Source organism: Lissotriton vulgaris, chromosome 9, assembly GCF_964263255.1.
Source record: "Lissotriton vulgaris chromosome 9, aLisVul1.2, whole genome shotgun sequence".
Classification (NCBI taxonomy): Eukaryota; Metazoa; Chordata; class Amphibia; order Caudata; family Salamandridae; genus Lissotriton; species Lissotriton vulgaris.
In genome coordinates this window covers 1207878418-1207905528 of record NC_141697.1, presented here as the reverse complement: position 1 = coordinate 1207905528, position 27111 = coordinate 1207878418, and the positions used below count along the sequence as shown (strand labels likewise).

Sequence of the window (27111 nt, the reverse complement as noted above, 5' to 3'; positions counted from 1 at the left end):
TCTCCACCTCTCTTCGGGATAGCCAGTAGAATTTTATTTTGACAAGAAAAACGAGCATTTGCAATGCAATAGGTCTCGCATTTACACAGGACCTATTGCATTTCAAATGATTGGCATCATGACATGGGGAGGGAGGGAGGGCGGGAGATGAAGGCACGGACAACGGGGGGGGGGATTTTGAAGGCGCAGACAAAGTGAGGGCAGGGGTGAGGGAGAAGGCTTCATATATTTATGGGTGCTCACAGTTTACACTTTCGTGTGATAGGGTCTGCCTTCTATTGCAGTATCTTTACACTACTAGTCACTTTCATCTTTATCTGAACACACACTAATAACTTTGTCATTTTAGACTAATCCCAACTACAGAATACTTTGCTCAGTGATGTATCTACACCTTCTTGGGAAAGAATGCCTGCCTATTATTGCAGTATTATATTTCTACCTATATTTTGAACATTTGTAGTGCACAGATTGCTACCTCATTTATGAAATAATGTCTGCCTATTATTGTAGTATTATACTTCTACCTGTATTTTGAACATTTGTAATGCACAGATTGCTGCCTCATATACCTATTAATGCAGTATTATACTTCTACCTGTATTTTGAACATTTGTAATGCACAGATTGCTACCTCATATACCTATTAATGCAGTATTATACTTCTACCTGTATTTTGAACATTTGTAATGCACAGATTGCTGCCTCATATACCTATTAATGCAGTATTATACTTCTACCTGTATTTTTAACACTTGTAATGCACAGACTACTACCTCAGATACCCTGGTTGCCAACTAATGTCATGTCTGATTTTTGATTCATGTACACTACTGTCTTCATCTGTGTTCTGCTCTTATATTCGATCAGCAGTATACTTGAACCTGTACCCTGCACTATTCTGCACATTTCCGCAAACTGCACCCATCCCCGCTTTCCTCTCCTGTTATGCACCGATTGCTATCTCACATATCGCATACTTCTTCTGTATTCTGCACTATTCTACACAGTTCTGCAACCTGCATCCATTCTCACTCTTCCCTCCTGTAATGCACCGATTGCTACCTCATATATGTCTGGCTGCTCTCTAGGGTCATTTCTACCTGTATTTTGAACATTTGTAATTCTCATATTGCTACCTCATATTTTGATTGCTCTCTAGTGTCACTCCTACCTGTATTTTGAACATTGGTATTGTACAGATTGCTACCTCATATTTCTTGGTTGCTAATTAATGTCACTTTGATCTGTGATTTTTGATTCATGTAAATTGCTGCTTGCACTTGTATCCTGCCCTTATATACTATCAGTATTATACCTACACTTATACACCTTGTACTTTGTAATTTACCGTATGTATTTGCTCTACTGCACACTCTTATATCCTGGTTATGCTGGTTGATCACTAGTGCCACTTTGGTAATTTATAACTTATTACTGTGTAACCTACTGTATGCATTTGTTTTTCTGCACATGTGTACCACTATAGTGCATTAGTGCATTCTCCCATACCCACCTAATCCATCATCGCAACATGGATCCTATCGGCAATCACACATATAAAATCAACTACCCACCATCACTCACCAAAAAAGCCGCCAAACGCTTTAAACACAACTTCCTTAGGTCACACCCTGAAACCCCCTTTGCTGACACCTACTTCTCACCGGTCAATGGATCCCTGAACACGGATATCATCTTCCACACCACACGCAGAGCTCAATGGAGAAAAGCGTTCCTCACCCTACTCACCGTCTCCTCCACCAGGAAATCCGCTCACAGCCTAACTCTCTCCATCACACCATCCCAAGTCTTTCCAGGTAGAGCCACCATCACTATTTACAATAACGGGATTGTCCTATCACAATCCAGACAGGAACCTGGAACTGCTAGACAACTTGTTCCCCACTTTCAAAGAACACCTCTCCAATTCACGGACCAACACTCATATCTCCTCCAGTCCCACCAACCATGACCTCACAGCTACATACTCCTCAATCAGGGACACACCTACCACCCCTGACTTCCCATCCCCCACCCACAACCCCACTATCCCAATTCTGCACTCAAGCACAGACACAGATCGCTCCCCCTCATACACCACTCACACCCCCGCGCCTTCTACCAACTCGCGAACCTCCACACATACCTTCAACACTCCTATCACACCTACAGCGGGCATTAACACCCCGCTCACTGCTGACAGCACAGCTCCCACCCATAACACACCTACCTTAGTCCAGCACCAGAATAACACGCACTCCGACAAATCCCCCCCTTTATCCCCCCCCATTCTCAGTCCCCATTACCCTCTAACCAACTACGCAGAACATACCTCCTCTCTTAATTTAACTCCCCCTCCCCTCAAAAGGACCATCTCCAATCCCACTTCCCCTCCTACTCTCAGCCCCCATTATCCTCCCTGCACCCCCACCACGGCTATCAGTCTCCCAGCCTACACCTTGACCCCCCCGCCTACCACCAATGCCTTCACTCATACCACCAACCTCCTCCCTACCTCATCCACACCCCTCCCGCCCAAAACCTCTCGCCTCCCTAACTCCATCCCGCACACCAACACAACGCAGACCTGCTCGAACACCAGCCCTCTCTCCCACCTGCACACGAATTCCCTGGTCAGCCATTCACCCCTGACTGCCACCCCCACCTCCACCACCTACCCCACGATGGACTACATCATGGCCACCCTCACTCAGATCAAAGAAGACATACACGCCATCAAAGTACTACTCTCCACACACCCCATACACCCCCCACCCACCTCCACCTCCCCTCCCAACTTGTCCCCTACTCCGCCGGCTGACTCCCTCACTCATCACGCCCCACACCGGGCGTCAATCCCTGCTCATAGGCGCAGCAACTGCCCTCGTCCCCCGCATTGCCCCTGCAACCCCTCACACAACTACACCTCCCCGCCCAACTTGTCCCCCACCCCTCCGACTAACTCTCTCACTCAGCTATCCCCCAATCTGACCTCAATCCCAGCTCGTAATCGCAACAACCACCCTCGTCGCACCCACAACTCTTCTTCTGACCTCGACACGCTTACCCTTCTCCGCTCCTATGACCCAGCCCCCCAAATTCACACAACCACCTCACACCTCAACATTCCCACGATACACTCAAATCCCCTTAGACCACCCACACTAAACAACAGATTCTCCATCCCCAATAACCTTAGAAAAGTCCCTCTCTCTCTAGAACCATCTACCACCCTCAACACACCCAGTCTCAAATGCACTCTTCTCAACTGCAGATCGGCCACGAAACATTCCGCCGCCATTGCTGACCTCCTCTTATCGCGGGACCTTGACCTAATCATCCTGACTGAAATGTGGCTAACTGAATCTTCGACACCTATAATGGACATTCTGGTTCCTCCCAACTACCACATTATCAGGCTCGACAGAACAGGCAAAATAGGTGGTGGAATCGCATGCATCTACAGGAACAACCTCTCTGTTCAGAAAGTCAATTCCACCTCCCTACCATCCCCAATATCCTGGGAATACATCTGCCTCAACATTATTAGTGAGGGCAAACCGATATGCTCTCTTCACGGCATTTACCACCCACCCAGGGACAACCTCACCTTTTCCCAACAAATCATGGATATGATCTCAACCAATTCCGGACGGCAGCTCACCCAAATATACCTTGGTGACTTCAACCTCCACTGGAACGATCGCAACGACGCGGTGGTAAATAGTCTTAAAAATTTCCTCGATGCCCTTAACCTCACCCAAATATGCAACAGCCCGACCCACGAGAAAGGTTCCACCCTCGACCTGATCATCTCCAAAGAGGACTCTATCCAACTCGAGTCCATCCAACCCTGTGACTGGTCAGATCATCATATTGTCACATTCTTTATCAATGAAAAAGTCAAAGTCAACCCGGCTCAACTCTCCAAGCCCAAAGTCTGGAAAAGAGACTCGAAAAAGCTCAACCCAGGCTCTTTGCCCCCTAACAGTTGCAATCTCCTACTCCCACCGACAGGCGCTACGGACGTCCAAACTCTGACTGACCACTATCTCAACGCTATGACCTCTATAATTAATGAGGCTGCACCTATGCAGCTAAAAAGAGTCTCTACTAAAATCTCCAAACCATGGTACGACGGGAGTCTCAATGAGGATAGACGAGACATGCGAATGGCAGAGCGTACCTGGAGATCAGCTCCCTTTGCAATGCACCTAAAAGATCTGAAGAAAAAGAGAAACGCCTACTTCAGGAAAATAAAACGCTCAAAATCAGACTTCTTCAGCCTCCAACTCGACCAAGCAAAAAAACGCCCGAGAAAACTGTTTGAGCTAATCAATTCACAATCCAAGGAGCAACCCCAACCACTCAACACTGGGCGTGAGGCACCCTCCTGTGAAGACTTCGCTGCTTTCTTTATCCAAAAAACTGACAAAATAAAAAGCGATCTCCTCAATGACGCAAGCCTCTACTCCAAACCCCAATGCCTAGCACCCACTGAACCAAAAAACAATGCTACATGGTCAACCTTCGGCACTTACTCGGAAGAAGAAATTGGCAAACTGCTCAGCACCCTGAAACCATCCAATCACCTCACGGACCCCCTCCCTGCCTCCGCAGTAAAAGACTTTACCCCTTTGCTTCTCCCTCTCTGGACTAAAATTATCAACAGCTCTCTCCAACAAGGAAGCATACCTGACTCCCTCAAAGTTGGCCAGGTCACACCTCTACTAAAGAAACCTACAGCCGACCCCTCTGATCTCAACAATTACCGTCCCATCACCAATATCCCAACTCTCGCCAAACTGCTGGAAAAATGCGCACAACTACAATTGACTAAACACATTGAGCAATTTGATCTCCTCAACCCTCACCAGTCAGGCTTCCGAGCAGGACACAGCACAGAAACTGCTATGACTCACATAATTGACGACGCACTTCAAATGCTAGACCAAAACGACACCTGCCTCCTCATCCTTCTTGATCTCTCTTCAGCATTCGACACCGTTAAACATGAGAATCTACTAGAACTACTAAACACAAGAATGGGTTTATCTGGAACTGTTCTCAAGTGGTTCACTTCCTTTCTTCACAACAGGTCGCAGAAATTCAAGAGCAACAACCTGATGTCCTCGCCAATACCTGTAACGCTAGGCGTCCCCCAAGGATCCTCTCTATCCCCAACTTTGTTCAACCTAGTCATGGAACCTCTCACCACCTTGCTACAAGCATCCAATGTACACTTTCACATGTACGCCGATGACACCCAACTTTACCTCAAATTACAATCCCCCAATGACATCCTGCTCCTGAACTCAACGATCAGATGCACCCAATCCTGGCTTGCTGATAATCACCTCAAACTCAATGCCCTGAAAACAGAGTTCCTTCTGATCTCACCTCCAGCGAAAATATCCACCACTCAAATTTGGCTTAAACTCCTAACCGCACTCAATGTCCAACCCACCATCGTGGACTCAGCAAAATCTTTAGGCATAACACTCAACACCATTCTCAACATGCAGCAACATATCAGCAAGGCAACAAAGGGAGCGAACTTCCAGATCAATACTCTGAGGAAACTTAAACCCTACCTCCCAGCCAAAGACTTCCAAACCGCAGTACAAGCACTAGTCATCCCACGAATTGAATACGGCAGCACCGCCCTCTGCGGACTCCCCCTAACTACAACCGCACCACTAAAAGCTTCTCCAAATGCTGCAGCGAGACTCATCACTGGGTCAAAAAAGCACTCCCACATTACCCCTGACTTGAAGTCCCTGAATTGGCTGCCTTTTGAAGCCAGAATACATCTGAAAATCGCCTGCATGACACACAAGGCGGTACACCTAAACTCACCCGGCTACCTCGCTCAGAAATTGACAATCTCTGGGGGAATTAGAAACACGAGAGGCACAAACAATCTCCTGCTGAAACCTCGAAGATTCCGGGAGGAAAAAACATACAAGCGCTCCTTCTCAGGAATGGCGCCTAGGATTTGGAACTCACTCTACCTCAACACTCTTTAAAAAAGAAGTAAAAGCTATCCTCATGGCTAAATACACTTGAACTATTATCTCGAACTCTGTTAACACCCTGCACCAATCTGTACTACATGTTTGACCCCTTTACTTATTTGTATGAGTTGTCTTATTACTCACATGATTGGCTTTGCAGCCACCTATTTGTACTGTGTGATCTATTGATTTATTTGCTTGACTATGTTCCCTCATGTACCCCTCTATGTAAAGCGCTCTGATATCTGCGAAGATCTTGTTCGCGCTATATAAAACTTTGAAAATAAAATAAAAAAAATAAATAAAATAAGGCACGAACAACAGGGGGAGAAGGTACTGACAAGGGGATGGCGGACTGGTGCAAAAGGCATGGACAGTGAGGCGGGGGGGTGTGGGGGCTGTCAGGGAGAAGAAGGCACCAAAGCACGTCGTGCCTGCAGTAGGAGAACCTCATTAACAAAAATAGTGCTCACAGTCTAAATAACAGTACTAGGTAACAACTGAAGTAAAGAGGCCAGTCGACATAGGAGATGACAAATGAAGAGGAGGCGGTACTTAGGAGGGACTAACAAGCCTATCAACGAATCAGAAGCCAACATTTAGGACAGACAATGACACAAGCCATTCGTAAATATGGGTGGAAAGTAGGCGGAACTTCTATTCATCTACTCCTCTACAATAAGCCTGACGGAGCAGCGCATGCGCGCTTGCCTCCAGGCTCGACCTAAAAAACTTTTATTTGTAAAGGCTTTTATAAATTCATAATCCCCTTATGCAGGACCCAAGAAAGGCATTTTCTTTAATTAGAAAATGGTAAAAAAATAAAAAGCCTTCTTTGCATAAATTAAAAGAGCAATACTTAAGAAATAACTTTTTAAAAAGCCCTAATTTAAAAAAAAACATTGGAGAAATCAAAGAATAATAATTGCAAAGGTATAGCTAGTCTAATCGCTAAACTATGCAGAAAAAACTGCACTGTGTCTTAAATGCTGGCTGACTTGGGTATCACATAAGGCACAGCTCCAGGAAGGTTGCCCTAAGTGACTACACTGCCATAAAATGACAAGAAGGACTTTAGAGACTGTGAAGGGATTAAGCTGCGAGGTAAGCCTCACTGAAGACCTCCAACCGCGGTCCCTCTATCACCTACAAGGAAGGCAAATGTTGGCTTTCTTTCATTTACACAGAGATTATTTCTTTTAACAATAGTGTAAATTAAAGAAAAATAATTTGTAGGGCCACATGCCTAGAGCTAATGAGCTTATGAAAGTATTTTTATTCAAAAGGTTTTTTTCTTGTCAAAATAAAAATGCTCCAGGGAATTTGCATAGAGGTGGATCTATTCAACGTTCAATGATACCAGTAAAGATCCTATGATGGGGAATTACGCTTATGTCATTATAAAAGATGAAGGAAATGGCAGAGCAAGGTTTCACCTTTCATTCAATGTGGCCAATTTTGCTGTATTAAAGCTGCAGTCCTTTAATTCACATAGGAAGCCACTAACACCATAGTCACTCATGCATGGAAGCCCCAATTAAAGGTAGGTTTTTGTGGATCAGACAGGCTGCCGTATAACACCTTTTATCAATCCTTCTGCTGATGTAACACCGCTTAGTCATCCAGACCATGATTGCACATTAGAAAAATCAGAAATAATTCAACTTGTGTTTCCAGGGGACCTTGCACAAGAGTTTGCACTCCTAACAATCACATGAATTACTTCTCACAAAGCCTTTCTTCCCTCTAGAAACACAACAACCTGATACCAAGTAGGTGCACGTGAAAATATGATGGAGGGATAAAATGCGATTGAAGGTATCTGCTGGGCAAGCGATGGGAAGCCCTACCTTCAGCGCTGGGATCTCCACGTTGTCGTTGAGGCTCACGGAGCCCGACAGGATGGTACCGGTCATCACCGTACCCTGACCCTTGATTGAGAAGCAGTGGTCGACGGCCATGAGGAAGGGTCCAGAGGCGTCTCTTGTTGGCAGGTAGATCTGAGACGTCAAGAGCTGGAAGGGCGAAGAAGATGCTGATGTGAGGCGTGGCGATCTCTTAGAGGCATCAATGAAGGGCCAGTGCACACACAGCCTGCAGCAGGCCCACAGCTTTACCAGACCCAGCACCATAGCACACAGTGTAAGTCATTACAAGCCTAGACCATATTACGTAAACTTGGCACTGGTGAAAAATAAAACAGACCAAATACATTTGGCGCCATTTTCACTGCTTATGTAATGGAGCAAACACATTTTCCTTTGATTCCTACTACATAAATATTTTTGCACCAAGACAAAAGGGAAGAAGGTAAAGTGTGTAAGCACTGCACATGATTTGCTATATTCTGTTATGTCAGGAGTATTGATATGGCCCATTCCTTCTATTTATAAGGGGTCATAGCGCTTTTGGTGTCCTGTAGTGCTTTCAGGGTCTAGGTGCCCTTCATGGGTTTGGGATTCTCATTACGTGGAGACAAAGTGGTTGGTGGACAATGTGTCTGGCTGTCATGCCTTGTAGACTACTTTGCTCTTTAGGAATAGATCATAAATAAGGCTCCCTGTTTTCACGTTTTACTGACTTTTACAGATAAATACAGACAGAAAACAAGGTGTTTTCTGTCTTCATTTATTTTTAAAAGTGGATAAATACATAACATTGGGCTGCTCTTAAGTGACTCTCCGTGCTTTCATGAATTGTAGCCCAACAGCTGAGCAGACAGACAGCATTAGTATTAAAAAACAGGATGGAATTTCTTTAAATAACAGCATGTGTCAATATACATTTGTAGTATAATGCTAGTATTTACCAGTAGATGTATTGTTATGTAATATTTGGCAGTTTAAGAAGCTAAAACACGACAGACATCAAAGTAGGAGTGCACGTCTATCAGTTAAATAACTACGGAAATGTACAGTTTTACAACTACATTTATACGCAAAACACAAAATAAATATGGATAAATACAGATAAAATAGACACAATATGGATGAATACTGAGGGAAATGTTAAAAAAAGAAATACCGGAAAACCCGGGAGCCCTAATCATAAAGCTTCCATCTTCTGGGATGCATAACCGTCCATTGCTCAGTTTGGGGTGACTGTTAAATTTGAAAGTATCTTTTCAGAATATGTGATTTTGATGCAATTCTCTGTGCACATAGGATACATGGGTCGGTTAAAAATGGTTTCAGATTTGTGACAATGTTTTTAACAAAGAAATCTTGTTCCGTGAATAAACTTTGTTTAAAATAAAAAGACCAAAAGCTGACTTTATTATTTTTCTGTTTGTGTGATAGATATGAATGTTGCCTCAAACGTAATCGTCTTTTGCACTTGAAAAGTGGAACAACACATATTTGATCTGTTATTACATTAAAGAGCAAAGCAAGTGCACCATCAGGTGTTCCTTTTTAACCCAAGAGAGTCCAAGCTTGGGGCATATTCTGTCTTCTATATTTCCAATAATGGAAGCAGCACAAAAATGGTGTAAAAGGATTTCCTCTTTTTTTTCTTGCACCAGTGAAAAGCTGTAAATAATAGAGCCCTGCAGATCTCGTATGAAAATGGAGGTCAGCTTAACCAACTAAGCTGCAAAATATGAGCAGTAGAGGGGACCATGATGGAGTTACAGCAACACTTGCCTTGTCCCACCTGATAAGTGTCTCCACAAATAGGGTTATTGCTCCATGTTACTGAAGACCACATACATCAGTCCTGGCTTTCTTTTAACAACTAATGCATTCTGGGGGTTGTAGTCTTGCTTTGCCTAAATTTAATCAACTTGACTAACGCAAAGGAAAACAATGTTTTTTAAAAGGAAAGAACAAGACTCAAATATCTGCCCCTAGATGACAGCGTCTGGTAACCTGCATAAAAAAGAAATCAAATGTTACATACAGTATACCCAGTGACAAGCCCATGTGGTACTTCTACCTGGCTATTGGGCTACTACAGAGATCTTTGAATGATTCTGATAAAAGATTTTGGTCCAGGTTCAGAGTTTGGAGGACAAGGTACTCCATCGCAAATGCAACGGTAACGTAGTACCTTCTCCGCCAGCCTCATTTAGAGCAGAGTGGCATGGTGAGCAAAAGAACAATGGATTTAACCCAGATCTCTTGACTGGGGTGAATATATGATGTATTCAGCATTCCGTCCATCATTTGTTTGCATAGCGCTTTTCACCCTAAGTGGGATGGGTATGCCCAGACGTGGGTCCCTTGCTCACTGTGCCACTTGATTCAAGCTAGCCTGGCTGATGAAGGGTAATAAACAGAAACTGGTCGCAAGCTGGTTGCTTCCGGTCCAGGGAGGACCTGGCCTGGCAGTTCTGACTGGATGAGGCACAGGGTCAAGGCTGATTTGCATATGGCTGGGTCTAAACTGGGGTGGCATGGTGAGCAAAAGAAACATGGATTTAACCCAGATCTCTTGACTACGGGTCAATGTATGATTTATTCAGCATTCCGTCCATCATTTGTTTGCGTATCTCATTTAGAGGAGGGAGCAAACTAAGTATTCAGTCAATAGAGCTGCTATCTGCTCAGTCAACAGAATACTTCCTCTGATGAGACAACGGAGTATGAGACATACGAGAAGGGGCTTCACACGTCCGCCCTATTTAGGATGGACGGTGTGAAGTGGTTTTTTTTCCTGTCTGTTACCAAAAGGACAAACGTTGCGGCGAGGGACAGGAAAATAACAATATTGATCCCCACATCCTGGGAGAAAACTCCAATGGTGTGGGCAGCACTTGTGTTTTGTTTTCAAAAAACAAACTCCCACTTTGGGATTGTTTTTTTGAAAAAGAACTTTTGTAAAGTTTGACGGACCACCATCATGCCTGAAAATACAGTCGGTCAAACTTTTCCTGCATTGAACAGGAAACGCCATGCCGGCAGTTTCTGTCAATAAAGACAGTTGTCTGCAGGGCTGGCGAAAAACTCTAAACTTGGTACCAAAGTCTACATTTAGGCCCTTAGAGAGGTCACATAACTCCATTTTATTTGGCCACCACATTTCCAGTTCTAGGCTTTCATTTTAAAAAAATCAGTTCACTCTGGAAATGCTGGACCAAAACGAACCCTGCCTCCTAATCCTCCTTGACCTTTTTTCTGCATTCAACACGGTTAAACACAACCACCTCTTAGCCATTGTGGAACACAGGATGGGCCTTTCCGGTCTGGTTTTGCAAAGGTTTTCGTCCTTCTTTTACAATAGATCCAAAAGAATCAAGGCGAATCAATCCCTTTCCCAGCCCTCTACAGTCTCCATGAGGGTCCCACAAGGGTCTGCCCTTTCTCTCATACTCTTTAATATTTTCTTGGAACCGTTAGCGAATGCACTAAACTCCATAAACATGCGTTTTCATATGTATGCGGATAACAGCAACTTTACCTGAAAATCACCTCCTCTGAAGACTTCACCTCACTCAACTCTACCCTGACGAATACCCAAAACTGGCTAACTGAGACCACCTTCCGCTCAACACCTCCAAAACAGAATTCCGTCTCATATCTCCTCCTAATCACACCCCCAACATAGACCTCTGGATTAAACACCTCACTGCCTTCAACTGCTCTCCTCAATCATTGACTCAGCTAAATCTCTCGGATTCACCCTGGACACGCACTTTAACATGAAGAACCATATTAGTAAGATATGCAAGGGTGCTAACCACCAGACGAGGATTCTTAGAAATCTCAAACCATTCCTTCCACAAGATGACTTCAAGCAGGTGGTTCAAGCGCTTGTCCTGCCGAAGCTGGATTATGGAAGCGCTATGCTCTGTGGCCTCCCCAAATATACCTTGGCCTCCTCCTAGTACACCATGGTATTAGTTAAATATGATATTCTCTGTTACCCCCTTTGCCATTTTCCCTTTACTATGTGAAGCGCTCTGATACACTTCGGGGTCATGTTCGCGCTATACAAACTTTATAAATAAATACATTAAATCAACACCGTACGAGGTGGAGGGTGGGGGGTTTGGCAACACAATTCTCAAATTCCTGAAAGAATGGGCCAGTATTAACCCCTTCCATGCTGGCGTTGGCCTACGGCCGTCACGAGCGCTGCCTGTGGGGTGCTGCGCACGACCGTTGGCCGACGCAGCCCTGCCCGCCCCGTCGAACGCCCGCACCGCGGTGGAATTGCCGCCGCGGTAAACGGGTTAAAGAGGCCAACTTCTGTCTTCCCTCTCAGCTGGGAGACAATAAGCATGGAAAGGTTCTGCAGTTTCTTTAACATGTACGCTGACTTGCTGATACCACAGGGCTCATCTATAATAAAAAAACAAGGAATGGACGGAATGCCAGATTTAGTCTCAGCCACTGGCGATTGCTCAGGCCTTATTCTAATCTAGTCTTCCTTTCTTCGACCACCATGCCACTCAAGACAAAGACCCTCCTTATGCAAATCGGTACCAATCCTGCTTCTCTTGGGAACAGTGGATCCCAAATTGCCAGGCAAGACCCATTTCAAAAGGGATCCCAAGCAACTCCGAGTCAGTTTTGACCTATTTGGAGCTCGTCAGCAGGACACAGTTACAGTCCTATGGCATAGTGAGAACAGGACCCCTGTCTGAGCACCGTCGCATTTAAAGCATCAACTGAAACAAACAACAAGGTGGAATGCTTGAATTAATCTCAGCCACGGTCACTCGCTGGTATTCCAAGTGCATCGTTTTTTGACCCCCAACATGCCACTTTTTTCAGAGGCCCTCCTTATGCAAATCAGTACTTATCTTGCTCCTCATGAAAGAAGCCCACCCCAAACTCTAAATCTCTACAAACCTCTACCACCCCAAGGCATAACTACAAACACCACCGAAGGAAATGCATCTTTCTGCATTGTCAAAATCTTTCTAAACTCTTCTAGCAAGCTGTTAGTGAGTACCAACTGTTTCTGAAGTGAACTGGTAGTGGTTTACCTGAATTAGTTCGGGAACACCCTGTGCCGTTTCGGTCTCCGAAGCCTCTGGGCCACCCGGTCGAGCCGCCACAGCTATGATTGGGGATCCCTGGAATCTGGGAAAAAAAGCAATTATTTTACACCTTCTCACAATAAATGCAATGGCACTGGTGCAAATGTCAATCACAGACATAGCTGGAGAACAACATTGTAAGCGCTCCTCACAGGCCCATCCATTTTTGTTCATGCAGAACAAAATGTAATCAGGCAAATTATATGGGTACAAGCAAAAAGAACAATCGTGTTTTCACAAATTGAACTCCCAGACTCAATCGAATATGAAGTAGACCAAATGGATGAGTGATTCATATAAAAACCAATTCAACATTGTTGCTCACTTACTGTGCTATTAATGGTCATGGTTTTAAAAAAAAGAGATTCCAATGCACAGATCTTACAAGGTGCAAAATAATCAATTCAGCAGCCTCTGGTCTCAGCTGGATTGCTGCCCACATGACACCTTCATCCCCCTATGGTGGAGGGAAATACTTCCTTTGACCACTACTAAACTCACCATGATGATAAAATGTCTGTGTACATCCTTAAACTGCGTTTTACAAAAGTCATCCTATAGCATTTTTTTTCACAATTCTTTATTAAAAATGTTTTCCAAAAATACAGAAACAATGAATAACTGTCAAATATCAATTCAAAAACAGAAAAACATTATCATGAACAAAATATTCAATAGGAATAAGAAAACCGAAGGAGAGTAAAGTAGAAAATGGAGAAGAAAAAAAAAAGAAAAAAGTACACCAAAAAGCAAAAAAACTAAATTCAATACCATAATCACTGTTTCAAACATTAATAATACAACAATAAATAAGAAATATATAGTCACAAAAGAAAAAAAAGGAAAATTAAGGAAATATATACATTCAAAACGAAAAATCCCTAGTGTAAACACATGAATATACAAAGTATAAAACCAAATCAAAATCAGCATAAATGTAGAAAAGGACCCTATACATGGTCAAAATGATCTAAATCATCATTCAATTCATAAATCACTAGTAGCCCGTCCCGACGTTGTCCGGGTATGAATTGCTGCCGACCAGTAGTATATTGTTTTGTAGGATTTCGTTTTGATAGCATTTCTTATCTGTTACAGGCCTGTGAAAGGCTCCGATTCACAGTGCACTGCTGATGCACTTAAGAGTGGCGTTCAGTAGTGTGTGAACTCGAGTTTCCCTACTTTATTTTTTCTTGCAATATTATATAGCGCAAACTCGACAACATGGGCTGAACACAATTTACATTACAGAAGAACACATTCATTTGTGGTAGGCACGTGGAGACAAAGCGATTTGCCTGGAATCACAGGATTTTGAGCTGATGTCAAGATTCGAAAGTAGCTCCCCAGCTCTAAAGTTTGCAATTCTAGAACTTGTGGCGGGAGCTGTGTCCAAAAGTGTATGTCGGTGCTGGCCATCAATGAGAGAGACCTGTGCATTTTTCAAATGGGTGGTGAAAAAATATGAGTATGTTGCTGGAGATGTGGGCCGCCGTGCCACCAATGTACTTACCGGGGGCGGGTAAACACCCATTATTCCGCAACTTTCTTTCCGCGTACCATTACTCTGCATACTTTCATTACGAAAGTACCATGACTCCGCAATGCCATTATAACGCATAGCATTACATTTGATATGCTTTTACCACGCATACATTTACAACGAAATTCGTTGTAAATGCATGAATGGTAAAAGCATGTTTTTTTAAAATGTTGGATAAGGTAAGTATGGGTATAGGGGTATCTGTTTTGGGGTACTGAGGTATATATTTTGGGGGGGTGGGTATTGTAAGGGTTCAGATATAGTTTTGGGTTATTGGGTACAGGGGTAGTTTTAGAGTTTAGGGATAGGTATGGGTTTTGGGGTACAGGGGTATTTTTAGGGTTCAGGGCTAGGTTTGGGTTTTGGGGTATAGGGGTATTTTTAGGGTTCAGGGGTAGGTTTGGGTTTTGGGGTACAGGGGTATTTTAAGGGTGCAGTGCTAGGTTTGGGTTTTGGGGTACAAGGGTATTTTTAGGGTTCAGGGCTAGGTTTGGGTTTTGGGGTACAGGGGTATTTTAGGGTTTAGGGGTAGGTTTGGGTTTTGGGGTACAGGGTTATTTTTAGGGTTCAGGGCTAGGTTTGGGTTTTGAGGTACAGGGGTATTTTTAGGGTTCAGGGGTATGTTTGGGTTTTGAGGTTCAGGGGTATTATACGGGTTCAGGGCTAGGTTTGGGTTTTGGGGTACAGGGGTATTTTAGGGTTCAGGGGTAGGTTTGGGTTTTGGGGTACAATGGTATTTTTAGGGTTCAGGGCTAGTTTTGGGGTACAGGGGTATTTTTAGGGTTCAGGGGTAGGTTTGAATTTTGAGGTACAGGGGTATTTATAGGGTTCAGGGCTAGGTTTGGGTTTTGGGGTACAGGGGTATTTTTAGGGTTCGGGGTAGGTATGGGTTTTGGGGTACAGGGGTATTTTTAGGGTTCAGGGCTAGGTTTGGGTTTTGGGGTATAGGGGTATTTTTAGGGTTCAGGGGTAGGTTTGGGTTTTGGGGTACAGGGGTATTTTAAGGGTGCAGGGCTAGGTTTGGGTTTTGGGGTACAGGGGTATTTTTAGGGTTCAGGGCTAGGTTTGGGTTTTGGGGTACAGGGGTATTTTAGGGTTTAGGGGTAGGTTTGGGTTTTGGGGTACAGGGTTATTTTTAGGGTTCAGGGCTAGGTTTGGGTTTTGGGGTATAGGGGTATTTTTAGGGTTCAGGGGTAGGTTTGGGTTTTGGGGTACAGGGGTATTTTAAGGGTGCAGGGCTAGGTTTGGGTTTTGGGGTACAGGGGTATTTTTAGGGTTCAGGGCTAGGTTTGGGTTTTGGGGTACAGGGGTATTTTAGGGTTTAGGGGTAGGTTTGGGTTTTGGGGTACAGGGTTATTTTTAGGGTTCAGGGCTAGGTTTGGGTTTTGGGGTACAGGGGTATTTTTAGGGTTCAGGGGTATGTTTGGGTTTTGGGGTTCAGGGGTATTATACGGGTTCAGGGCTAGGTTTGGGTTTTGGGGTACAGGGGTATTTTAGGGTTCAGGGGTAGGTTTGGGTTTTGGGGTACAATGGTATTTTTAGGGTTCAGGGCTAGTTTTGGGGTACAGGGGTATTTTTAGGGTTCAGGGGTAGGTTTGAGTTTTGAGGTACAGGGGTATTTATAGGGTTCAGGGCTAGGTTTGGGTTTTGGGGTACAGGGGTATTTTTAGGGTTTAGGGATAGGTTTGGGTTTTGGGGTACAGGGTATATTTATAGGGTTAAGATGGGTTAGTGTTTAAGGGTGTTGGGGTATTTTAAGGAGTAAGGGTGGGTTATGATTATGGGGTGCAGAGGTATTTAAAGGGAGCAGGGTGGGATTATCACACAATATGAAACATGGCATGAAGGGCGGAACGTACCACACGCCCCCAGCGTTTGTCACGCCCCCAGCACATGCCCACAACACAACGCAGACACGCCCACAAGGGTCTACTTTGCTGGCACGGTTCTTTTACCTTTTAAATGTATATGGTGGGCGTCTGCATAGCATATGTCCTTTTGCTGCAACCGCCCTTTCCAACGCTGTATTGGGTGTTGTGATTGGTGCTGTGGTTCCTGAGATTACCCGCCTCAAAGGTTTGGGCTCTCTCTTAATTATATTAGTATGGATATGGATATGGATATGGATATGGATTTTCTCAAAGTTAGCCACATCGAACATATCTTGAAGCCAAGAATTGAAAAGTTGGAGTATTATTGGACCTCCAAAACCGTAGAATATTAATTTTTGCTAAAGAGTGGTAGAAAGCCATCCAAAAGGCTTGATCAGAAATGGTTAATAATTCAGAAATATCATGTATATGTTACAAACAGGTTGAAAGAATTACATACAGAAAATCTACTCCATCATGTACCGTTTGCTAGTTATGTTTCTCGCTCAAACTAAGGACAAAGAAGGGTTGCTCTTGGTGTTCTTAAGAGATTCACAGCTATCGCAGAGAAGTTCCAGTAATGGCTGACAGTACATGAAAGATATTAAACTTTTTTTTAGCTTGCTGATCTAGCAATCAACATGATTGATTTTACCACTGGAGGTGATATTTTGGGAGCCAACACATTTGAAGCGGAAACAAAGTGTCTGGGGGAAGAAGGAAGAAGAACGAAAGAGCTGTGCTGAGGAATTCCCACCCCTGGTCTTGGAAATGGGAATAGTGTAGGAAAACAATTTATTTATTAATTTTATTTTATATCAAGCGCGCAAATACCCTTTGGTGTCTCTGGGCTGCAGACTAGGCAGAGGGAAGGCAAGGCGAGGGTGGTTATTGGTTGAAAAGCCAGGTCTTTAATTGTTTCCGGAAGGTAAGCAGGGTGGGACTGGTCTTGATGTGGAGGGGGAGCATGTTCCATAGTTTGATGGTGGCGACCGTGAATCTTCTGTCGCCCCAAGAAGCTTTCTTGGTTCAAGGAACAATCAGCAAGTTCGCTGCTGATGAGCCCAAGGGTCTGCTGGGCCTATAAGAGCAAAGAGTTTTCTTCAGAAACTCAGGTCCAGAGTCATGGATTGCCTTGTATGCAATGCACAGAGCCTTGAACGTGGTTCTGATCCTGATGGGTAGCCAGTGGAGCTGTCGAACCACCTTGGATACTGATTTGAACTTAGGGGTGGCTGTCAGAATCCTGGCGGCTGCTTTCTGCACTAGTTGTAACATATTTAGGACTCTTTCCTGAGCATTGATGAATAGACCATTGCAAAAGTCATCCTCTGACATGACCAATGAACTAATGAGAGCCCTGCCAGCACTGGTTGGGAGAAAAGGTAGAAGTTTTTTTTATCATCCTGATGCGTTGGCATGGTGTATGAATGACAGCTCGTCATCGAACATAACACCAAAGTTTCTAACCTTTGAGACGGGGACGGAGGTGCGCCTAACTTAGATGGCCACCACGTAGAGGACCAGCTAGGAGAGAGGTTGCCAAAAATCATCACCTTCGTCAAGTCTGAGTTTAATTTGAAGCAGTTGTTTGCCATCCATGCACTGATGGCTAGCATTCCCTCTTGAAAGTTTTCCGCAACTGCCCCTCCGTCATTGTGTACTGCTAGCACAAATTGTGTATCATCGGCGTACGACGTTAGGCACATGCTGTATGTTTTGATGACCCTCGCCAGGTCTGACACGTATATATTAAACAAGGTCAGACTTAGCGATGATCCTTGCGGCACACCACATGGGAGTGCAAATGACGGGGATTTGAAGTCACCGAACGTCACTAGTTGAGTCCGATTGGATAGGAAAGAGGCCAGGAGGGCCTTGGCTTTATGTGTGATGCCGATGGCTGCGACACGGTCAATCAGGGTTGCGTGATCGACCGTGTCAACTGCTGCTGAGAGATACAGCAGCACCAGGACAGCGGCAGCCCCACATAATGTATCTTCCTGATTTCTTTGGATGCCTTGATGAGGACTATTTCAGTGCCATGGCCCTTTCTGAAGACAAATTGGGTGTCATCTAGTAGGTTGTTTTCGTCAATGAAGTGCTCAATGTGTTCAGTCAATGACGCTGAGTGTTCATGACCTTTTCAAAATGTTTTGCTGGGAATAGGAGACAAGCAATTGGTCTGTAGTGTTTTGTTTCTGCGGAATCAAGGTTGTTCTTCTTTAATAAAGAGTTAAGAAGCAAGTGAGACGCGGCAGAACAACATTTTTACTGGAGGAAATCCAGAATATGGAAAACTTCACCATTGAAAATACCAAAATATATCAAATCGGAAAATCAATAAACAAAATGTAGCTCGTAAGAGATTGCAGCACCGTTTTTGTAAAAACTATAGTCCGGGTTCGGCAGAACCAACATTTAATTTAGCAATGTTTCTTTTTACATAAATTTACCTAGAACCAATAGAAAGTTGCTGTGATGCCAATTGTGAAAACCTGCACCACTTAACCCTGGAGGGAAATGGTGAAAACCTGCTGGATACAGCTTAAATATGTTGATGTTCATGCCACCCCTCAAAGAGCTAGCCAATTTCAGAGGGTCCTCTTCAAAATGTGCTTCCTCGGAAATTGGAAGAGTCCGATAAAAATAAGGCTGGAGGGATCAGCAGAAGGCAGAGAATGCTCACCTGAACATCTGCATCTCAAACTGATCATAAGAGAAGTGTACAAGGATCCTCAGATCAAGTTCTGTGATATTGTTAGACCCAAACAAGGCGGAGCAATACTCATCTCATCAAGGGCTGTTTGCGAAATACACAGCACAGGCAGAAAAGCTTAGTAGAGGGTGTAGAGAGATATTGAAAAGGCAGGAGGAAGAAAAAACTAAATATTTGCAAAAATAAATAAGTTGTTCAGCTGCAGAAGCAGTCCCTGTGGCACGGAATCCAACATTTAATGGGCACGATCATGAGGTCTGCACCCAAGTCTACTGGAGAGCCAATGGAAAGATATTGTTATGGTTAATTGTCATTTGTAGAGCGCATTATCACCTTCAGGTCTCTAAGCGCTATAAGAAAGGTCCTTCTTTATATGCTATAAGATGTAATAAGTGGATTATTAATCACTGAGTTGAACAAACTTGTTAGATGTAGACCAAATAATCCATTTGTCAAAATAGTTACTGTGCTATATATATTGTGTTTGGTCTCCATTAATGGATTTCTCGTTTGATAACATTAACTCAGATTCTTTTGTAGGGTAGGTTTCTATAGGGATGTACGTTGTTACAACGCATGCTTTTAGCACGCATGCCTTTGCAACGCTGGTTTTTCAACGCAAGTCGTTACAACGACTTGCGTTGGGGGGTGCTGGATAATGAATAGTTTAATTTACTATTCCAACTCCAGTCCCCATGGATAGTAGGGAAGGTGTTGGATAGTAAATTAAACTATTACCTATCCTACAGCGCCCTCCAGCGCAATTCGTTGTAATGACTTGCGTTGAAAAACCTGCGTTGTAAAGGCACTGTGTGGTAAAAGTTGCGTCGTAAAGGATGTTTCCCTTCTATAGAGTACGCGTTCATACTAGAATACAAGGTCTATGATAACATTCTCCAGAAGAGTCAACTGATGTTCTTGAAGTGCAGCAGGTAAAGCAAGAAAAAGCCTTTCAAGCTTCCTGCTACAACACAAAATGTTCTAGAAAGAAATCAAATAGGAGTTACAGATCCCATCAAAAGATCCTTTTCAACGAAGCCAAAGCCAATGGAACTGTGAAGGGAGTCAAGGAGAAAGCTGAGGCAGTCCTAAAGAGTTGTAAACTGAAGTTACAATAGGTGGCCCCACAAGCAAAACTAGTCAACCGTGCCCCTTCTTTACTATCTTAGATCCTTTCCCCCCCATTCGAATTAGGTAATGACCTCAAATGTCTCCGGCAGGTAAAAGCTGCCGGCGTAAAAATGACTCCTGGTGGTAATATTGTAATCCACCGTTATTCCCCAATTTTTAATAGTGTCCTCAAAACAAGACAGTAATGGTTGCTAACAATGCAAACACCGCTGCAGCCATCAACGCAGTATGTCCTGAAAGGTTCTAATCCTCCTAATAATTTACTTTGTGTAAAAAAGTGAAAATGAACACCACAAGAAAATCATTAATGCTAACTCAGTTGTTAAACCTCCTGCAGAGTAATAAGCATACCTATAATCTGGACAGTGTATCCTAGAGCATGGGAGCCCAACATCTGCCTACGAGGTCCAGAGACATGCCAGATTATCAGGACATCCTCATGAAATGAATTTACAGTCAATCTTCGGACCAGGAATCATTTCTATAGTGAGCCGTTATGCGTGGGCTAGCGAACCTGTGCTCACCCTTGTTCAAGAGGACGTACATCACATAGCCTTCCCCCATGTTTCTTCTTAGATGTTATTCAAATTTTCAATTCCTACCTGGGCTGACCTTTTAGATTGACATGCTTCAATTCTTGAGCAAATGAGAACTTTGAAACACCTGGACATCCTAGGGATATCTGAATGATGAATATAGCAAAAAATACCCCTCTACTTATTTGGGACCCAACCCTATAAGTGTGGAAAGACTTCCACTAATAAGGCATATGAGACACCTCCCCAAAAAGTAATATCCACCAATAGGGGGCCCAAGAAATAAAAACGTTAGAGTAAATAATGTGTTTGTAATTTGTCAAAAAACTGGGACTAGATGGGTATTTGCTATGCATATAAAGGACAGTGGAAAAGTAGAAACTAACCGGATGCCACGACTGAGAATACCTCTCCTATTAGGACTTATTATGTATCCTGAACAAGAAAACTCTGCAGCCCGGGGCTTATTACTGAGAAAAAGATCCCTTTGTCAGAAGCACATAACGATGAAAACAAGCAAAAGAAGCAAGCTACGCGATGGCGCATTGATGCACGCATGTGGATCATGTGACCGCCATCAAATAACTGAGAAGATATCACACTCAGCGGTAAAAAGCCACAAAGGTGATCTCTCGGATAAGATGCAGGTGTCGGGAGCACAGTAGGAGAGGAAGCCCATCAGGTGGGTCCTTTGACAAACCAAATCACTTTGTTAATTTGCTCACGCTTTGAGCGAGGATATCTTCTTGGTTGGCTCTATACAGCGGTGACTCGACATGACCATCTGGTTCTTGTATCATTGTTTCTTTACAGTGTGTGACTACAAGGTTAACCTCCCCCACCCCCCATGAAGCAAAAAGCAGCAGGTTAAAAAGAACCAGACTGAGAAGATCCTCAAGAGGTTTTTGTAAGTGTGTGGCATGTTGGAATGTATGTTTGAATTAAAGCACTGACGCGCTACATAAGTGCAGGAATTAGAGGTTATGCGCTCATTTTGATATACTTTTTTTAGGGATCTCTGAACTTTGGCCCTGACGAATGCCAAGTGACCCAGTTCGGACACAACAAGGGTGAAACATGTAGACTAGATCTTTGATACAGAGCACATAATAAAACTCTACAGCATTAATACCCTGTTTTTAACCTTGTCTCTGGGCCTGGAAATAAAAAAAGCACATCTACTGGGTTTGGGCACCCCGAGATAATTTGATAATGTAATTTCCCATCCCTTTTACGAAAAGATACCACATAAAGAGTACCATCGAACAACCAGGTTAAGCCCGCCTAGATACAACTTCTGTGTCGAGGACTCGATGATGATGCATGCCACTGAATTGAAAACCCAATGGGTTAGAGTCCTAATAGCAAACTAATCGGGTTGCCATAGTAGAATGCATAAAAGGAAAGCTCTATAAAGAATTGGTTGCTCGTTTTTTTAAGTAAATGGTATATGTAGCGGAAGCAGAGTGAACCCACATTCATGCTTCGGTCACACCCTTTGTGATAAAAAAATCGATTCTGAAGGATCCAGGATTGAGATTATGCATCTATGCCAGACTGCCAAATAGATTAGTGTCCTGTAAGTACTTTGGTTCAGCCTTTAAAATCCATTTGTACTATTCTGCATAAGAATATGATATGGCCTAGTTGAGGGTTCACAGCACTGAGAAGTGATGGATTAAAGATTGGGCTATTTACTATATCAATCCCACATGGTACACATCATCTACAAAAACATACAACATGAGCAAAAGATTCAGATTGTCCCCAAAAAGTAAGTATTTACTAAAATAACGCACTTTAGGAAAAGATCTAAAGTTTAAAGGATACAGAAAGACGACACTCGGACATTTGATAACATTTCACACTAAAGCTTGAGGTGCACAAGATTGCAGAGACCAGGGGTATCCAAGTAAACCAAACACTATTACTCACCCACCGGTGTCCCCTTTACTTGGCTACCTCCGAAACGCCAAGTCAATGAAGCTAGGCATGTTAATTACCAACCATTTTGAGCCCAAATTTCCATGGTGCCACTGCACCTCTCTCATCTCTGGGATACGATTTATAAACTAGTGTATTCAGGAGCACAAATAGCTGACTCGGAATGATGAATGAGCAAATGCATATGTCCTCCTCAGACTCTAGGGGAATTAATTTGAAAATCTCGGGCTAAAAAAGAAAGTATAGGCACCCCATACTATAATTTCAGGGATATTGTGCATATTTAAAATGAACGTACTTTACAATTAAAAATGTAAAATTCTTGTTAATGCATGTCCACTAACTGCCATCAGCAGATTAAATAAAAATTAGATCTTAGACATTGTGATTGGTAAAACACAGAAGTATCTCTAAGTTTGCCCACAGACCTATTACAGATGTTTCCTTTTTAAGTCAAGCCTGGCAGTGCATGCGCTGCTCTGTGAGACATGCTGTATTGGAATATGGACTTGAAGCTCTGCCCACTCTCCGTCCATATTTGTCATTGGCTTGTGTCATTGCCCGTCATAAATGCTGGCTTCTGATTCCTTAAAAGGCTTGTTAATCCCTCCTCAGTACCGCCTTGTCTTCATTTGTATCCTCCCATGTGGACTGGCCCTTTTACCTCTGTTGTTACCCATTATGTCTTATTTTGTCAGTAAGCACTACTTTCTATAATGCGTTTCTCCTACTGCAGGCATGACATACTTTCCTGCGACTTTCAGCGTGCTAAGCGTGCTTTCACTTTCCAAGCAGCCTCTCCTGTTCCAAGCAGCCCGTGGCGGTTGAGGTCTCACCTTTACAAGAGTAAAGAGACCTAAGAGTAATTTATGTGTTAGTTATCAAAACAGATGAATAAAAGGCATTGTCATTTACAATGCCAATAGCTTAAATTCTTGCAAATGCGAGACCTACTGCATTTCAAATGCTGGTTATATATTCTGTTGACATCACAGGTATCAACTCCAATCCCTTCATATAATGCTGGCTGCAAATGCTACTTACCAGTATGCATCTGTTCTTGGCATGTAGGGCTGCTGACATTCATATCTGTGCATAGATCGCCACCTAGTGTTGGGTCCGGATGATTGCACATTGTTGTCCTGGAAGAGTCTTCGAAGTATCACGAGATAGGTGGCTCCTCCCCTGGACTACAGTGCGCATGGGCATCGCCTCCATCCCCAGATTGTTTTTAGCCATTGGCAGAGATGGAGTGAAGAATGTGAGTGATGACCATGCTATGAGCATATGTATATATATGAATGAATACTGCAGCTGCTACAGGCGCCGGGGAGGAGGGTGGGCGATATGAATGTCAGCAGCCCTACATGCCAAGAACAGATGCATACTGGTAAGTAGCATTTGCAGTTCGAGGCATGTGGGCTGCTGAATTCATATCTGTGCATAGAATACATAGCAGTCCCTCCATTATCGGCAGCCGCCCGTGCCAGCTGCAGCGGTCTGAAAAAGTGTTTTTAGAACAGCTTGACCAACAGCTGCCTGCTGTTTGGAATGCACGTCTACACAGTAGTGCTTAGTGAAAGTATGTGTGGTAGACCATGTGGCTGCTCTACAGATATCTTCTAAGGGAATGTTACCTAGGAAAGCCATAGAGGCCCCCAGCTTCCTGGTGGAGTGGGCCCTCGGTGGGATAGTGAGGGTGCGTTTAGCTTTAGCGTAACAGATTTGAATGCACTTTACTATCCACCTAGCAATCCCTGCTTTTGAGATAGCGTTTCCCTTGTGGTGCGTGGCAAAAGCAACAAAAAGTTGCTTGGTTTTGCGAAAATCTTTTGTCCTGTCTACATAATACATCAAGGCCCTCTTAACATCAAGGGTGTGGAGCATGCGCTCCGCCAGCGTCTCCGGGTTTTGGAAAAACACCGGCAATTCAATTGTCTGGTTTAAGTGGAATTGGGATACCACTTTGGGTAGGAATTTAGGGTTAGTGCGGAGCACCACCCTGTTAGCATGTACCTGGAAGAAAGGTTCTTGGATGGTGAGCGCCTGCAGCTCGCTAACCCTCCGTAGCGATGTAATTGCTACTAAGAACGCAACCTTCCAAGTCAGAAACTGAAGCTCACAAGAGTGCAGTGGCTCAAAGGGAGGACCCATCAGCCTCGTAAGAACCACATTGAGGTTCCATTCTGGAGCTGGTGGGGTCCTTGGTGGAATGACCCTTTTGAGTCCTTCCAGAAAGGCCTTGATAGCAGGGACCTTGAAGAGTGACAGGTGTTGTCTATTCTGGAGGTATGCTGCCATAGCAGACAGGTGAATGCGGATGGAAGAGTATGCCAGATTGCATTGATACAGGTGGAAAAGATAGCAAATGATGTTTTGAATGGAAGCATCTAGAGGGTCAATATTGTGGTTAGCACAGTAGATGACAAACCTCTTCCATTTAGCCGCATAACAAGCTCTGGTAGTGGGCTTCCTTGCCTCCCGAATGATGTTCATGCAATCGGGAGGAAGATTGAGGTAGCCAAACTCTAGGACTTCAGGAGCCAGATCGCCAGGTTGAGCTGTTGCGGATCTGGGTGCTGAATGTCGCCATGGCTCTGCGTCAGAAGGCTGGGAGTGAGATGAAGCCTTTGATGCGGCACCACGGACAGTTCTAGAAACGTGGTGTACCATGGTTGGTGAGCCCACGTTGGAGCAACCAGGATGAGAGTCATCGAGTGCTGCCTGAGCTTGCGTGCCACCAGCGGTATCAGAGGTGCTGGGGGAAAAGCGTACGCAAATCTGCCTGACCAGTTCATCCACATCGCATTGCCCTGTGACTGGGGGTGTGGGAATCTGGCGGCGAAGCTTTGGCATTTTGCGTTCTCCCTTGTTGCGAACAGGTCTATCTCTGGATGACCCCACCTTTGGAAGTACGGTTGGAGTACTGATGGATGTATCTCCCACTCGTGCATCTGATGGCTGTGCCTGCTGAGCAGATCCGCCATTTGATTGTCCTTGCCCGGGAGATGCTCCGCCATGAGGAAGATGTTCCTCTGAATGGCCCACTTCCACATGCTCTGAGCCAGATGAGACAGCTGTGGAGAGTGTGTGCCTCCCTGCTTCTGAATGTAGTACATGGCCGTCATGTTGTCCGTCCGGATCAACACGACTTTGTTGCACAGATGTACTTTGAACGCCTTCAAGGCCATGAAGATTGCCATCAGTTCCAACACATTGATGTGCATCTTCCTTTGCTGTAGTGTCCATAGTCCCTGCACTGTGTACTGGAGTACATGCGCTCCCCATCCCTGGAGAGAGGCGTCCGTCGTCAGGATAATCTGTGGGACAGGCTCTTGGAATGGTCGGCCCTTGCAAAGGTTGTGTGGATTCCACCAATGCAGAGAGTTGTATGCCCGACCGCTCACCAACACTAGGTCTGTCAGTTGCCCATGAGCCTGAGTCCACTGACGTGCAAGGCACTCCTGAAGCGGACGCATATGTAGTCTCGCGTGCGGGACAATGGAGATGCAGGAGGCCATCATGCCTATCAACTGCATGAACACCTTCGCTGGAAGCGAGTGTTGGGGTCTGAATCGTTGGATCAGCGCCTGGATACTGGCGATTCTCACTGAATTTGGCTGCGCGGTGGCTGCCAGAGTGTTGATTGTCGCGCCCAGGTACTGTCGCACGTGGGCGGGCTGGAGATGGGACTTTGGGTAGTTCAGAGAGAATCCCAGATCGTGCAGGAGATGAATGGTGCGTGACACGTGGTCGACGCACTGCTGCTCTGTTTTTGCTTGAATGAGCCAGTCGTCCAGGTAGGGAAAGACGTGGACGTGCTGACGACGGAGATGCGCTGCCACAGTCGCTAGGCACTTGGTAAACACTCTCGGTGCCGTGGTGACCCCGAACGGCAGAACCTTGAACTGGTAATGCTGGTCTAAGATCGTGAATCTGAGATACTTCCTGTGGGAAGGATGCAGGGGGATATGAAAATAGGCATCTTTCAGATCCAGCGTAGCCAGGAAGTCCCCCTGTTGAAGCAGGGGAAGCACCTGCTGCAACGTGAGCATATGGAAGTGCTCCGAGAGGATGTACCAGTTCAGGGGCCTGAGGTCCAGGATCGGCCTGAGGGATCCGTCCTTCTTGGGAATCAGAAAATACAGGGAGTAAACCCCTGTTCCCCCCCGCTCTTGCAATGGAACGAGCTCTATTGCCCCTTTTTGCAGCATGACAAGAACTTCTTGCTGCAACAAGGTCAAGTGCTCGCCTGACATAGGACGGCTCCTTGGGGGTATGTCCGGTGGAATGGACGTAAGCTCTAGACAGTACCCGTACTGGATAATAGACCTCACCCACCTGTCCGTGGTGATGGTT

General features: G+C 44.5%; 1 protein-coding gene across 1 annotated transcript in view; it reads right to left on the bottom strand.

The window, feature by feature from the left end:
- Positions 1-27111, bottom strand: part of EEFSEC (eukaryotic elongation factor, selenocysteine-tRNA specific) — a 675218-nt gene that overhangs the window by 483805 nt on the left and 164302 nt on the right. The window contains exons 3-4 of the mRNA XM_086939292.1: positions 12955-13051; positions 7871-8035 (exon numbers count right to left, since the gene is read on the bottom strand). Of these exons, the coding sequence (XP_086795418.1) occupies positions 7871-8035; positions 12955-13051 (262 nt within the window). The remainder of the gene's footprint in view (positions 1-7870; positions 8036-12954; positions 13052-27111) is intronic.